Here is a 17199-nt window from a genome sequence, read left to right on the forward strand (position 1 = left end):
AGGTCCCAAAACAGATCCTTGCGGTACTCCACTAGTAACTGAACTCCAGGATGAACATTTCCTATTAACCACCACCCTCTGTCTTCTTACAGCTAGCCAATTTCTGATCCAAACCACTAAATCACCCTCAATCCCATGCCTATGTATTTTCTGCAATAGCCTACTGTGGGGAACCTTATCAAACACTTTACTGAAATCCAAATACACCACATCAACCGCTTTATCGTCATCCACCTGTTTGGTCACCTTCTGAAAGAACTCAATAAGGTTTGTGAGGCACGACCCACCCTTCACAAGACCGTGTTGACTGTCCCTAATCAAATTATTCTTTTCTAGATAATTATAAATCCCATCTCTTATAATCCTTTCCTACACTTTACCCACAACTGAAGTAAGGCTCATTGGTCTATAATTAATAGAGTTGTTTCTACTCCCCTTTTTGAACAAGCGGACAACATTTGCTATCCACCAGTCTTCTGGCACTATTCCTGTAGACAATGATGACAAAAAGATCAAAGTCAAAGGATCTGCAATCTCCTCCCTAGCTTCCAGAGAAAGGTTCTACAAAAAAGGTTCCTACTTGTTTCATTTGTTTTTAAAAGCATTGACATTAACTGTCGTCAACATAAACATACTGTCTAGCTTTTGGATGAAATCCTTTAACGGTGATGAATTAGTTGATAAGTTATAAAATATTACAGCATATTTGCTGGACTGGCATCAGTATTGATTTCAGTCATTTATACTGATATTTCATGCCAGTGAATTAAGTCATACTATACAAGAAAATATCACTTTAGAATCAATGCATATTCGTCTACTATCTTGCACGAAGTATTCAAAACATTAAACTTTGTATTATAACAGAAAATGGAGATACTGATTTTCAATGCACTAATGGACTAATTCAACTTGGTGCTCACGTTGGATTCATCACATGGATCATTAACATAATTTGACTGAAAATATTAGGTAATATACTCACAGAATTCTGACCAAAGCTGTACATCCTAAATAGATACAGAATCTGTATCTCTATACATTAATGTGAGATACACTCAAATGGGTCAGCATGGTGGCTCAGTGGTTAGCACTGCTGCCTTACAGGGACCAGGGACCCAAGTTTCAAACCACCCTTGGCTGACTGTCTGTGTGGAGTTTGCACATTCTACCCAGGTCTGTGTGGATTCTCATTGTGTGCCCCAGTTTCCTCTGACAGTCCATAGATTTGCAGGTTAGGTGGACTGGCCATGATGAATTGTCCGTAGTGTCCAGGGGCTTGTAGGCAAGGTGGTTTACTCATGGTAAATGTAGGGTTACGGGGATAGGGTAAAGGTCTAGGTGAGATGTTCTTTGGCAGCTCAATGCAGAGTTGATGAGCCAAATGCATCTTTTCACCCTGTAGGGATTCTATCATGAAATAGCTATTTCACCTTTATTAATTCCTTTCTTCATGTTTTCCTTTCTCTTTGTTTTACAATTTGAAGTTGGCTGTGCAACCTACTCCCATTCTCCTCACTTTTATTATAAACAAAAGGGATCCTAGCCAAGCCCCTGCATGCTGTTCCAAACAAGATACCACAAAATTTGTGTTGATCACATTCTTTCCCATGGAACTTGCTTTGCCAATGGTCCATCGTGGCTTTTTTGTCCTCATCAACTTCTGTGGTCTTGTTTGACCGATGATTATTGGGATCAAAATAGTTGCTGAAACTCACTTCTGTGGAGTATTGATTTATGGACTAAGTATTAAGTTTATTTTTAAATTTCCTGCCTTGTATTATTCAAATATGTATGTATATTATTATATGTATTCTTAAATTTTCTACATTATAACAGTGATAATACTCACAAAGCATTTAATTTGCCACAAATTGTTGGAGAAGTTCTGTAGTTATGAAAGCTGCCAATTAAACTCAAATTGATTTTGGAGCTAATGAAGTATAAACAATAATACTTACTTTAAAATGTTGTGTCATTTTGATGTGCAAGTATTTCTAAATAAGAATGGTGTAGCTGAATGGCAGCTATTTGCAATAGTTAAGGCATACTGAGTGACTATATCCATTTGGAATTCCACTAATCAGCAATATTTAAAATAAAGTCCTCAGACGTCATCATTCACTTTACTCCTCTTCTGGATTTGTTTTTGTCTGTTCATAGGATGTGGGCATTGCTGTCTAGGTCAGCATTTCTTCCCTTCTTACCCATAGAGCAGTTAGAAGTCATTGCTGAGAGTCTGGAGTCAAATATGCACCAGACCAGGTAAGTACAGCAGATTTCCTTCCCTAAAAGGCAGTGACAAATATGGCTGGACAGTTGTTCCAGATGTTTCTAATCAAGTCCAAATTTCACTAAATGCCATAGTGGGATTCAAGCCCATGTTCACAGACCATTAACTTGAGTTTCTGGTTCTCTAACATTAACATTAAAATGACACAATCCTCTGAAAGCCCTTAGTCAAGTGATAACCACACACTAATATTCTTGTTAATGAGTGTTTGTGTTAAAACAAATAATATTCGTAAATAATATTGACAAATAGTATGTTTTCAGAATCAGCATGGGAACATCAAACTAATTCTCTTCAACCTATCAAGCATATTTTATTTACTTACTAAGAGGACTTTGAATGAGCCCTTTATATAATTCATGTACAAAGTACTGTAACAAACATTGAAATAGAGTCCTAAAGGTAACACAGTATTTTCTTTGCATTTCACTAATGGTACATACCACGACTGTATCCAGTTTCTGTTTGACTTTCTGCATTTTCATTGATATCCTAGATGAATGACTAATTGAAAAAAATGAGCCATTATATACAGTGCTACTATCAAAAGTGCCACTTAAAATCCGAGGTCCCTTTGGTGTAGATGTGTTTCCAGACTTCAAGCTTGCCTTACACACTTCCTTCATAGTCTCGGCCTCCATTTGAGCAACTAGGATATAAAGGGACAACAAAAAAAGGTCATTTACATCATTCTATGCTGCTTTAAACATTACAGTATAAAATTGACTGCTTTGTGTGGTTACATTTGTAGAAAAATACATTTATATCTAATTTACAGTAATGAAATTGCACAGTTGCAAGGGAATGGAAATACCCTTTACCACAACAGAGACTGAAAACAGCTACCTTACGGAAACAATTTTAAAACCTTTCACTGCTGTTAATAACACAAATTGCTTTTGACACAATTTTCACAAGTATTCTCTTCTTAAGCAGAATACCATTAGAGATGTTAACATCATAAGGCTTCCGGAGTCTGATGATGTCCAAACCAATACACCTTTAATTTGATGCAGAATAACTGTGAATTTGAGCCTTATGAATTGTTTTTGAGGGTAAATTTAGTCAACAGTTTGACACATTGTTGGGTATCTATTTACAGAAAGCCAGGTTGCTCCTACTTTGTGAGCACAGCCAGCAAACAACCAGGCTCCACTAAATTACGGCTCCTGGTTGCAAAACAACACTGAAAGTGATTGTGCAACGAAGAGAACAATTCTGGACAGAAAAGCCCAAGAATAAACAACAAAGAGATGCAATCAAAAACTAAATTAGTAAATGCTATTTTTACACTGCAATCAATAACATTAGTACCCTTTTAAATACGTCACTGGTAAAACATAGTCTGTTTTATATTAACCAGACACAAGACTTTGTATTTTTTAAACAGTATGAAACAGCAACGTGGCTTGGCCAAAAGTGCACATCTTTACAGCAATCTTGCACTTTTGAGTACAAGTGTTCCCAAATCATTTATTTTTAGAATAAGTTGCTCATGGGATACATACATCATCAGCTAGGCCTGCATTAATTGCCCATTCCTAATTGTCCTCAAGGAGAATTTAGGGGAGCTTCCTTCTGGAACCAATTGTATCCAGTGGTGTAGGTACACCTACAATTCTGCTAGGAAAGAAATTCCAGAATTTTCTTTTGGCTACAATGAAGGAGCAGCATCTTGGTTCTAAGTCAGGGTGGTGTGTGGCTTGGAGGGGAACTTGCCGGTGGTGGTGTTTTCAGTTATTTGCTTATGGTTTAGAAAGTGCCGACAAAAGAATCTTGTTACATTTCTGTGGTGCATCTTATCGAAGGTAGACACTGCCATTGTGCTACAGTGGAGGGAGTAAATTTTTATGGGTGTGATGCCAATCATGCAGGCTCCTTTATCGTTAATGGTGTCAACCTTTGAGTGTAGCAACTGTTAGGATAGTGATCATGGGGAAATATATGACTGTTCCGTCTGTGTCACTGAATCAAAATCCTGGACCTCTTTCCCTACCAGCATTGTGATTCTACCTATATCATTGGTGGTCCCCAATATTGGAAGATGAGCCTGGATAGAAGGCGCATCAGTAGGAGCAGATTTTAGAGATAGTGATCAGAACTCAAGTTACATTTAGTATACTAATGGAAAAGGATAATGATGGCTAAGAATAAAACTTCTAAATTAAAACAACTATGGATACTGGAAATCTGAAACCAAACAAAAATTGCTCGAGAAACTCAGCAGATCCGGAGAAAAAGCGGAGTTAACATTCCAGGCTAGTGGCCTTTCTTCAGAACTAAAATGAAAGTTTTAAATTGGGGAAAGGTTAATTTTACTAAGATACGATTCAGGCCAAGTGGCTTCAGAACTGCTACTGGCAGAGAAAACTGTCAGGCCAGTGGAAGGCATTAAGGATGAAATAGCAAGAGTACTGGGAAAATATATCCATATATGAAAAAGGATGAGACCAAGACTGGTGAATCTCAAGGGACATAAATGTGAAGATGAAGAAAGAAAAGACAAGCTTATGGTAAATACCAATGGCTGAACACAGCAGAGCACTTAGAAGAATTGTGCAAGGGGGAAATTAAAGAAGTAGTCAGGGAAGCTAAGAGAGTGCAATTAGAAAGGATTGGCAAGTAGACAAGAATAACTAGGGAAATCGTTGGGTCTATTAGTGGCCATAGAGGGAGAGATAATATGTGTTTATGTGCATCTGGACAGGAGGGCACAGACCTCAAATAATACTTCTTGTCAACCTTCACATGGAAAATTATGACACAGGTATAGACACAAGGGTGAAGAATTGTGAAATATTAGAAGAGACTACCACAGAGAAAAGTAACTAGAGAGTTTAAGAGCCATAAAATCTGCAAAACCAAGTGGTTGAGGGAGGTAAACAGGAGATGATCGGAGCCCTAGCAGTCATTTTCACATTCTCTTTGGTTGCAAGTCTCAAGTAGTCTCATTATTTAAAAAAAGAAGAGTAAGCGATAGACCAGGAAATATCACGCCAGTCAGTTTGACAGGGACTTGTTAGAAAGAAGTCTGAGGGACAGAATATCTGTGCTGGAGAGATGAATTAGGCAGGGATAATGAACATGGATTTGTGAAAGGAAGGTCATGTTTATCGAGATTGAGAAGGTGGAACTTCATGTTGATCTCAGCCAGTGTGGAAACTGAACCAGCACTATTGGCACCACTCTGCATTGTTAATCGGCCATTCAGCCAACTGATCTAATCAACCCTCAATTATGACTATATCATGCAACTGGTAGGATGGATGAAGATGAATCAATGGGGCCTGTATCTTTGCCTAACAATTCCTAAGTCCAAATGGCGTATCTTAATTTCAAGTTCAGGACAAGGCCTGCTGCTTTCTGCAGCTCTGTTATGTGACCACACTACGGCTTTAAGAGAGCACTTTGAGGTTGACATAGAGGTATACTCAGAACCAATAACATAAACAATTATGGCCTCGAGTTTTTTTAAAAAAGTTGAAACAACAAAAACAGCCTGAATGGATGGGGTCAAGCTCCCACAGAAGCAGGATTTTTAGTTTTAGCTGTTGAGTAGCAGTTGCTGGGGTCTTGAAGCTGGGTTTGGAAGCTGCAGTACATCTCTTCCTGCTACTGTTTCTCTCAGAGTTTTCCCTTGATGCTTTTCTTCCTGGGCTGGAGAATTTCATGTGAGACAATTTGTTTTACTGAATTTGCATTTGCTTATGAGATGTTACTATATTGGAACAGTTACTGGTTAGTGGTTAAATAATCTATTATTCTGTAGAGTTAATTTTTTCCAATTTCCTCTTTCTTTTGTTGTATTTTAGCTATAGCGTATGAATAAAGTGTATTTTGCTTCAAGATTGGTTGTTTGACCAATCCAATTGCATCCGGAACACGATGCCTGGTACTTTAAAACAAGAAAAGGTTAGGGTCTAGGCTATCTTTTCAACATATTTTGAGGGGGTTTGGTCTAGTCCATAATTGTTAGATCGACTTGCAACTTGAGTAGATTACTTGTCTGGGGGTTTATGCTTTCCCTCAAACATCCCAACTTCATCTCTGTACGTTGATGCTGAAGTTCCTCGAGATGTTTTTGGTGCCTTCCCAAAATATCTTCTTGATTTTGGTCAGTCATGAGACAGAAACTCGCATGAGTTGGCATGTATGCTTGATTTCACATGAAAAAGGTTTATATACTTATTGGAGAACTTGGATTTTAAAATAGAGGTAAAATAGATTTGTGGTTTAAGTTTGGCGAAGGTGACTTATTTTTTTAAAAAAATTAGAAAATAATTTAGAATACTGAACTAAATGCAACTTCCATGGAAGCTTATGATTTGGGATAAGTGCCTAGGGGACACAATGGAGTGACTCAGAGAGGTGTTTGCAATGCTGAATTTTATGACATATGTCAAACAAATGATCAGCAGCCACAATCAATTTGAGGAGAATTAGGTTCCAGTTCAGGAAACCAGCTTTTTATTAGTTTTGTACAAATTTCTATACTGCGAGAGTTTTTCTTGTGGAATCTCCAGGTTCTAAGAACTTAAAGGTGTCTCCTGGATGTTGGAACAGTAAAGGAGTCTAGGCCTTCACAACTGGAAAGCAATGTCAAGGCTACCAAAAACCGAAGAGGGGCAGCTAAGTAAAAAGTCTCAAAGTTCAAACAGCATTGATACTTCACTAGGATTGGCTATCTTCAAAGGGTATTGCTAGAGGAAAAAAGTTGAAGTTTTTGCTGTTTATATTGTAAATGTTCTAAATTGGGCTTGGGCTGACAAGTGGCAAGTAACATTCAAACTACACAAATGGCAGGCCATGATCATCATCAATAAGTGACAATCTAAACACCACCCCTTGATATTCAATGGTGTTACAATCACTGGCTTGCCCACTATCAACATCCTGGGGGTTACCACTGACCAGAAACTCAAATGGACTCACCACATAAACACAGTAACCACAAGAACAGGTCAGTGGCTAGGAATACTGTGGTGAATAACTCACCATCTAACTCCCCAGATCTTGTCCATCATCTACAAGGCACATGTCAGGATTGTGATAGACTACTCCCCACTTGCCTGGATTGGTATACCTTGACACCGCCCAGGAAATAGCCCTCTTGACTGGCCCGACATCCATTAGCATCTAATCCCTCCACCACTGACACCCAGTAGCAGCAATGTGTACTGTTTAGAAAATGCACTGCAAAAATTCACCACAGATCCTGAGATAGTGTCTTTCAAACGCACGGCCACTTCCAAGCAGAAGAGCAAGGGCAGCAGATACATGGGAACACCAGCACCTTCAAGTTCCCCCTCCAAGCCACTTGTCATATTCACTTGAAAATATATTGCTATTCTTTCAGTGTTGCTGGGTCAAAATCCTGGAATTGCCTCCCTGAAGGTATTGTGGTTCAACTCACAGCAAGTGGACTTCAGCGATTCAAGAAGGCAGCTCACCATCATCTTCTCAAGGGCAACAAGGGACAGGCCATAAATGCTGGCCAGCCAGTGACGCCCACATCCCACAATTTTTGTTTTAAAAAAGTCTTGTACACAAATAGCTTTGCATTTCTTTCAAAAACCAACAGAACTGGGGTTGCTGTAAATTAGGAACAAAAACAAAGTTGCTGGAAAAACTCAGCAGTTCTGGCAGCATCTTTGGAGGGGAAAACAGAGTTAATGTTTCGGGTGTGATGACCCTTCCTCAGAACACCAGTTCTAGCAAACTGTAATCCTTTGGAAATAAAGTTTGAATAACCCTCAGCTCCACCCTCCTATCTATCTTTGGTTGCCTTACTGATTGAAAATTTGTGTAACTCTGTCTTGAATACACCATTGTCAATATTCATTCCCTTTACCACTAATGCTCCATAACTTAAACATTTGGATATCCCATCTAGAAATGTGACAAATTCGGGAACTTTATTGGGTATCAAGAGATAAAATAATCAATTAGTTTTTCCTTCACAGAGATTGCTCCAGCGTCCATGCAAAAGGTTTTCCTGGTAGGGATTTTCTTAGGGTTCAGGCTCATATTTGCCAGTGAGGTTGCAGTTTGAAAGGTCAGGGAGTGGATAAGGGGGGGGAAGCGTAATCTCAGATGTGTGGCCCCTTGGATGAGTTCCGGGATCTGTAAAAGAACCAGCTACACTTAATTCCTGCCTGATATTAGCCCACGCAGCTGAAGCTGCTGGGCTACTTGATTGGAGTGGGCCTCCACCAAAATATTAGGTGGCCACTTAAGGCTCTAAATAGATTAAAGGGATGGTCACACATTGGATTTTATGAGCACTCGCTCTTCAAATCTACTGGAGTGAGTGAGTATTGGTACTACTAGATCTTCTCTAATACCAATACTGGGAAGATAAAACACAGTGCATTTTGTTCGTCTTACAAACACTGTTCCCTCACCACAGATTGCAATCCACTCCCTGACAAATGTTTGATCCTGAAAGATAATATTTCCAACATCAGCATCCTGTCTAACCCCTGAATGAGCTTCTACAATGCAATCACATCATTGATACATGACTGGGATTCAACTTTTCCTCAGCTGACCTGACACCAAACATCCATCCATACCTTCTATATCTCTATACTTAACTATCCCAAGGAATACTGGACAGCTTCCCAGGTTCTACCATTGATAAAATTCAGGCCATTAAAGCTCTCCTTTTTAAGTACTACTTAGACCAAGACCTATCTCACCATCTCCCTTGTATGCACGGACCCATACTGACTTCCCGTCAGACACCTACACAGTTTCAAAATTCCCATCCATTTTTTCAAACCTCTCCATTACCCCAGCTCCTCCCTATTTCAGTAATCTTCTTTAGCTCTGTAACTCCTTAAACCTCTGCTAAATTTTGCTCCATAATTCTTCTGTCAATGATCATTACACTAAAGATGCTTTTTTAGTGCACATTGCTGATGCAGCAAAATATTGCCCCAACATGATCTCTTGTTATTCCTACTTCAATTGTATCTATTTAAAGCACTTTAATTACTGTGCCAATCAGGTACATGATGTGGAGGTGCTGGTGTTGGGCTGGGGTGGAAAAAGTCAGAAATCAGACAACACCACGTAGTAGTCTGTGATAATGGGAACTGCAGATGCTGGAGAATCCAAGATAACAAAGTGTGAAGGTGGATGAACACAGCAGGCCAAGCAGCATCTGAGGAGCACCGCAGGAAGTGCTACACTTACCCCCACACCTCCTCCCTCACCTCCATCCCTCGCCCCAAGATGACTTTGCACATTAAGCAGATGTTCACTTGCACATCTGCCAATGTGGTATATTGTATCCATTGTACCCGGTGTGGCTTCTTCTACATTGGGGAAACCAAGCGGAGGCTTGGGGACCGCTTTGCAGAACACTTCCACTCGGTTCACAATAAACAACTGCGCCTCCCAGTCGCGAACCATTTTAACTCCCCCTCCCATTCCTTAGATGACTTGTTCATCATGGGCCTCCTGCAGTGCCACAATGATGCCACCCGAAGGTTGCAGGAACAGCAACTTATATTCCGCTTGGGAACCCTGCAACCCAATGGTATCAATGTGGATTTCACAAGCTTCAAAATCTCCCCTTGCCCCACCGCATCCCAAAACCAGCCCAGTTCGTCCCCTCCCCCCACTGCATCACAAAACCAGCCCAGCTCATCCCCTCCCCCGACTGCATCACAAAACCAGCCCAGCCTGTCTCTGCCTCCCTAACCTGTTCTTCCTCTCACCCATCCCTTCCTCCCACCTCAAGTCGCACCTCCATTTCCTACCTACTAACCTAATCCCACCTCCTTGACCTGTCCGTCTTCCCTGGACTGACCTATCCTCTCCCTACCTCCCCACCTATACTCTCCTCTCCACCTATCTTCTTTTCTCTCCATCTTCGGTCCGCCTCCGCCTCTCTACCTATTTATTCCAGAACCCTCACCCCATCCTCCTCTCTGATGAAGGGTCTAGGCCCGAAACGTCAGCTTTTGTGCTCCTGAGATGCTGTTTGGCCTGCTGTGTTCATCCAGCTTCACACTTTGTAACCACATAGTAGTCCAACAGGTTTATTTGAAATCAGAAACTTTTGGAGCAGTGTCCCTTCATCAGATGAAGTGCCACACTCCGAAAGCTTGATTTTAAATACCCTTTAAAATAAACCTGTTGGACTACAATCAGATATAAGTGAATAGCTTAATAAAATGTGAGGCTGGGGAGAAAATGGAGTCCAGATAGGTGGAGATGAGTTCGGTGGGGCAGGAGCAGGCTGAGACGATGGGTCGACCATGGCAGGCAGGTTTGTGGATTTTGGGAAGGAGATAGAAACGGGCCGTGCGGGGTTGGGGAACAATGAGGTTGGAGGCTGTGGGTGGGAGGTCCCCTGAGGTGATGAGGTCGTGAATGGTGTTGGAGATGATGGTTTGGTGCTCGGGTGTGGGGTCATGATCGAGGAGGCGGTAGGAGGTGGTGTCGGAGAGTTGGCGTCTGGCCTCGGCGATGTAGAGGTCAGTGCGCCATACTACCACTGCGCCACCCTTGTCTGCGGGTTTGATGGTGAGGTTGGGGTTGGAGCGGAGGGAGCGGAGGGCTGCCCGTTCTGCGGGGGAGAGGTTGGAGTGGGTGAGAGGAGTGGAGAGGTTGAGGCGGTTAATGTCTCGACGGCAGTTGGAGATGAAGAGGTCGAGGGAGGGTATGAGGCCTGGGGGTGGTGTCCAGGAGGAGGACTTGTGTTGGAAGCGGGTGAAGGAGTCAGTGGAAGGAGGGTTGGGTTCCCGGTTGAAGAAGTAGGCATGGAGGCGAAGACGGCGGAAAAACTGCTCTATGTCCGACCGTGACTGGTATTCGTTGATGTGTGGTTGTAGGGGGACAAAGGTGAGCCCCTTGCTAAGGACTGACCGTTCGTCCTCAGTCAGTGGGAGGTCTGGGGGAATGGTGAAGATGCGGCAGGGCTCAGTGTGGCTGTTTCCTCTGGGGTTGCAGGCTGTGGAGGTTGTGGGCGGAGCGATGGGGTCGTCGGCCGTGGGCGGGGTTCCGTCGGCCGTGGGCGGGGTTCTGTCGGCCGTGGGCGGGGTTTCGCCGGCCGTGGGCGGGGTTCCGTCGGCGTCGACCGTGGGCGGGGTTGCGTCGTCGTCAACCGTGAGCGGGGTTCCGTCGGCGGTTGGAGTATCGGGGTGGGCGGCAGCAGCTGCGATGAGGGTGGTGTGTGGGGTGTTGTACCTGGAAGTGGAGGTGGTGACTGCAGCAGCGGTTCCGGAAGTTCTGTGGCCGGCGGAGGCGGATGTGACGTCATCGGTGGGGTCTCCGGCCGTGTCCTCATGGTCAATGGCGGCGGGTGCATGGTGGGGGAGGGGCAGGGACAGAGTCGGGATTTGGGAGGCGCAGGAATCCTCTTGTGGGGGGCAGGGGCCCGTGAGTTGGTTGTACTTACGATTTTTGGTGTCCAGTAAAGCTGGAACTGGGTGTTCAGTCTGTGGATCCTGCGGAGGATAAAAAACAGCAGGGGTCCTTTGCAGGTCTGGGAGAGGGAGACTCTGAGCTGGGGCAGGCTGGATTGCAGTGTGTGGAGGTGCCGGCGCATGGCTGCAAGTGTCTGTTTCAGGAGTCGCAGGGAGAAAAGCTTCTGAAGGGTCTGAATGTTCTGGGTGTAGAGGTGGTCACGGTTGGGGCCAAATTGGGAAGGCTGAAATGTGGACTGTAGTCCCTTGGGGATGATCTGGTTCCGTAGGCAGGTGCTGAGGAGGGTGATGTGGCTGTGGTACCTGGTTTGCTTCAGGACATGGTCGAGCAGTTTCAAGGCCGAAGAGATTACAAGAGAGTTGCAATGGGAGAGAGATTCCCTGAGGTTGGTCCGGAGGGAGGAGGGTAACTTCTTCAGGTTAGGCATCCCTGGAAAAGGCTTCGCAGTGAGGTTAAAATAGTATCAGAGATGATGGGAACTGCAGATGCTGGAGATTCCAAGATAATAAAATGTGAGGCTGGATGAACACAGCAGGCCAAGCAGCATCTCAGGAGCACAAAAGCTGACGTTTCGGGCCTAGACCCTTCATCAGAGAGGGGGATGGGGGGAGGGAAATGGAATAAATAGGGAGAGAGGGGGAGGCGGACCGAAGATGGAGAGTAAAGAAGATAGGTGGAGAGAGTGTAGGTGGGGAGGTAGGGAGGGGATAGGTCAGTCCAGGGAAGACGGACAGGTCAAGGAGGTGGGATGAGGTTAGTGGGTAGCTGGGGGTGCGGCTTGGGGTGGGAGGAAGGGATGGGCATAGAGCAGTTTTTCCGCCATCTTCGCCTCCATGCCTACTTCTTCAACCGGGAACCCAACCCTCCTTCCACTGACCCCTTCACCCGCTTCCAACACAAGTCCTCCTCCTGGACACCACCCCCAGGCCTCATACCCTCCCTCGACCTCTTCATCTCCAACTGCCGTCGAGACATTAACCGCCTCAACCTCTCCACCCCTCTCACCCACTCCAACCTCTCCCCCGCAGAACGGGCAGCCCTCCGCTCCCTCCGCTCCAACCCCAACCTCACCATCAAACCCGCAGACAAGGGTGGCGCAGTGGTAGTATGGCGCACTGACCTCTACATCGCCGAGGCCAGACGCCAACTCTCCGACACCACCTCCTACCGCCTCCTCGATCATGACCCCACACCCGAGCACCAAACCATCATCTCCAACACCATTCACGACCTCATCACCTCAGGGGACCTCCCACCCACAGCCTCCAACCTCATTGTTCCCCAACCCCGCACGGCCCGTTTCTATCTCCTTCCCAAAATCCACAAACCTGCCTGCCATGGTCGACCCATCGTCTCAGCCTGCTCCTGCCCCACCGAACTCATCTCCACCTATCTGGACTCCATTTTCTCCCCTTTGGTCCAGGAACTCCCCACCTACGTCCGTGACACCACCCACGCCCTCCACCTCCTCCAGGACTTCCAATTCCCTGGCCCCCAACACCTCATATTCACCATGGACGTCCAGTCCCTGTACACCTGCATTCCGCATGGAGATGGCCTCAAGGCCCTCCGCTTCTTCCTGTCCCGCAGGCCCGACCAGGCCCCCTCCACCGACACTCTCATCCGCCGAGCTGAACTCGTCCTCACACTCAACAACTTCTCTTTTGACTCCTCCCACTTCCTACAGACTAAGGGGGTGGCCATGGGCACCCGCATGGGCCCCAGCTATGCCTGCCTCTTTGTAGGTTACGTGGAACAGTCCCTCTTCCGCACCTACACAGGACCCAAACCCCACCTCTTCCTCCGGTACATTGTTGACTGTATCGGCGCCGCCTCTTGCTCCCCAGAGGAGCTCGAACAGTTCATCCACTTCACCAACACCTTCCACCCCAACCTTCAGTTCACCTGGGCCATCTCCAGCACATCCCTCACCTTCCTGGACCTCTCAGTCTCCATCTCAGGCAAACAGCTTGTAACTGATGTCCATTTCAAGCCCACCGACTCCCACAGCTACCTAGAATACACCTCCTCCCACCCACCCTCCTGCAAAAATTCCATCCCCTATTCCCAATTCCTCCGCCTCCGCCGCATCTGCTCCCACGAAAAGACATTCCACTCCCGCACATCCCAGATGTCCAAGTTCTTGAAGGACCGCAACTTTCCCCCCACGGTGATCGAGAACGCCCTTGACCGCGTCTCCCGCATTTCCCGCGACACATCCCTCACACCCCGCCCCCGCCACAACCGCCCCAAGAGGATCCCCCTCGTTCTCACACACCACCCTACCAACCTCCGGATACAACGCATTATCCTCCGACACTTCCGCCATTTACAATCCGACCCCACGACCCAAAACATTTTTCCATCCCCTCCCCTGTCTGCTTTCCGGAGAGACCACTCTCTCCGTGACTCCCTTGTTCGCTCCACACTGCCCTCCAACCCCACCACACCCGGCACCTTCCCCTGCAACCGCAGGAAATGCTACACTTGTCCCCACACCTCCTCCCTCACCCCCATCCCTCGCCCCAAGATGACATTCCACATTAAGCAGAGGTTCACCTGCACATCTGCCAATGTGGTATACTGCATCCACTGTACCCGGTGCGGCTTCCTCTACATTGGGGAAACCAAGCGGAGGCTTGGGGACCGCTTTGCAGAACACCTCCGCTCAGTTCGCAACAAACAACTGCACCTCCCAGTCGCAAACCATTTCCACTCCCCCTCCCATTCTCTTGATGACATGTCCATCATGGGCCTCCTGCACTGCCACAATGATGCCACCCGAAGGTTGCAGGAACAGCAACTCATATTCCGCCTGGGAACCCTGCAGCCATATGGTATCAATGTGGACTTCACCAGTTTCAAAATCTCTCCTTCCCCTACTGCATCCCTAAACCAGCCCAGTTCATCCCCTCCCCCCACTGCACCACACAACCAGCCCAGCTCTTCCCCCCCACCCACTGCATCCCAAAACCAGTCCAACCTGTCTCTGCCTCCCTAACCGGTTCTTCCTCTCACCCATCCCTTCCTCCCACCCCAAGCCGCACCCCCAGCTACCCACTAACCTCATCCCACCTCCTTGACCTGTCCGTCTTCCCTGGACTGACCTATCCCCTCCCTACCTCCCCACCTACACTCTCTCCACCTATCTTCTTTACTCTCCATCTTCGGTCCGCCTCCCCCTCTCTCCCTATTTATTCCATTTCCCTCCCCCCATCCCCCTCTCTGATGAAGCGTCTAGGCCCGAAACGTCAGCTTTTGTGCTCCTGAGATGCTGCTTGGCCTGCTGTGTTCATCCAGCCTCACATTTTATTATCTTGGAATCTCCAGCATCTGCAGTTCCCATCATCTCTAAGTGAATAGCTTGCTAGGGTATTTCAGAAGGCAGTTGAGAGTCAAACACAATGCTTTTGGTCTGTGTAACCACATTTAATTGCAATAGAATGTAAGAACAAAGAGCATGAGTGGATATTTTAGCACTTTGAGCTTACTCTGCTAAGTTGTATGATATGGCCGATCACATCTTGAACTCAACTTCACTTTCGTGTCCACTTGTCTTAATTCTCCAACCCATTACTAATTAAAAATCTGTCTATCTCATCTTTAAATTTACTCAATGTTCCGGTATCGTCTGCACTCTGGAGTAGTGAATTCCACAGATTCATGACCCTTTGAGAGGTAATTGCTCTTTATCTTTGTTTTAAAATTTATCTGAAAACTACAACCTTTTGTTCTAGATTTGCCGCACAACAGTAACATCTGCTTTTAAGTCTTCTTCATCAATCCCCTTTAGCGTCTTAGATCTCAATTAGATCTCCTCTCATTCTTCTAAACTCCAGAGAGTATAGGCCTTAACTGCTCAAACTCTCTTCATAGGACAAACTCCTCATATCTGGAATCAATCTAATGATCACCTCTTAACTGCCTCCAAAACTACAACATCTGCCACAGGTCAGGGGGCCAAAATTCTATGCAATACTCCAGGTGTGGTCTCACTAATGTCTTGTACAATTGCAGCATACTTCCCCAGTTTTACACTATATTCCTTTAGCAATCCCGTCAAAATTACATTTGCCTTCCTTATTACCTGCTGTACCTGCACACCAGCTTTCTGAAATTCATGCACGAGGACATCTAGATTCCTCTGCACTGAAGCCCTCTGAAGTTTCGCTTCATTTAGATAATAAGTTGCTTTTCTATTCCTCTGTCCAAAATGGATAACCTCATATGGATCCATGTTAAACTGCACCTGCCAAATTTTGGTCCATTCACCTCAACCATCCACATCCATTTGTAAATTCCTCATTTCTTTATTGCAACTTACTTACCTACCTATTTTAGTGTTGGTTAGATTAATTAAGTATGGTAGATTTCTTCCTCTTAAGGGCATTTGAGAACGAAACTAAATTTATGACATCTCGGCAGTTTCATAGTCATATGGCTTTTCATCCCAAATTTATTGATTTACTGAATTTAAATTCTATCAGCTGCCATGGAGAGATCTGTTATTAGATTATAAACCCAGTAACAGTGTCCTACACATCCGATCCAAGTTATCCATCAACATCCTGGGGTTGCCACATATCAAAAACTGAACTTGACCAACCATGTAAAGACTGTGGCTACAAGAGCAGGTCAGAGGCTCGTAATTCTGTAGCACGTAACTCACATCCAGACTCATCAAACTCTGTCCACCATTTATTAGGCACAAGTCAGGAATGTGATGGAATCCCCATTCCACTTGCCTGGATGAGAAGATTGACATCAACCAGGACAAAGAAGCTTGCCTCACTGGCACTTGGTCCACGACCACCAATATTCATTCCCTCTACCAGTCATGCTCTCTGGCAGCAGAATGTACCATGTACAAGAAGCACTGCAGCAACTCAGTGAAGTTTCTTTGACAGCACCTTCCAAACTCAATCTCCAGCATGAGGACATCACAAAAGAGAAGTAGAACAAAGAACTATGGCACATCACAGGCCCTTTGGCCCTCCAACCCTGTGTCGATCATCATGCCCTGACTAAACTAAAAAATAACAAAGCGTGGGGCTGGATGAACACAGCAGGCCAAGCAGCATCTTAGGAGCACAAAACCTGACGTTTTGGGCCTAGACCCTTCATCAGAAAAAGGTTTTTCCAATGAAGGGTCTAGGCCCGAAACGTCAGCTTTTGTGCTCCTAAGAGGGTGTTTGGCCTGCTGTGTTCATCCAGCCCCACACTTTGTTATCTTGGATTCCACAGCATCTGCAGTTCCCATTATCTCTAAACTAAAAAAAAACCCTTTTCCCTTATTTGATCCATATCCCTCTATTCCCTCCTTATTCATGTAACCATTCAAGATGCCTCTTAAATGTCACCAGCGTGCCTACTTCCACCACCTACTCTGGCAGTGCATTCCAGGCTCCTGCCACGCTCTATGTGAAAAACTTAAATCGCACATCTCCCTTACACTTTTGACCTCT

The 17199-nt window shown here is 45.2% G+C and overlaps 1 protein-coding gene across 3 annotated transcripts in view; it reads right to left on the reverse strand.

Moving 5' to 3' along the window:
- The window catches only part of ahi1 (Abelson helper integration site 1), a 249179-nt gene that overhangs the window by 104622 nt on the left and 127358 nt on the right, over positions 1-17199 (reverse strand). For all 3 annotated transcript variants that reach the window (XM_048531564.2, XM_048531565.2, XM_048531563.2), the window contains one exon: positions 2737-2942. In XM_048531564.2, the coding sequence (XP_048387521.1) occupies positions 2737-2942 (206 nt within the window). The remainder of the gene's footprint in view (positions 1-2736; positions 2943-17199) is intronic.

The sequence above is a fragment of the Stegostoma tigrinum genome, chromosome 4 (genome assembly GCF_030684315.1).
Source record: "Stegostoma tigrinum isolate sSteTig4 chromosome 4, sSteTig4.hap1, whole genome shotgun sequence".
In the NCBI taxonomy this organism is placed as follows: Eukaryota; Metazoa; Chordata; class Chondrichthyes; order Orectolobiformes; family Stegostomatidae; genus Stegostoma; species Stegostoma tigrinum.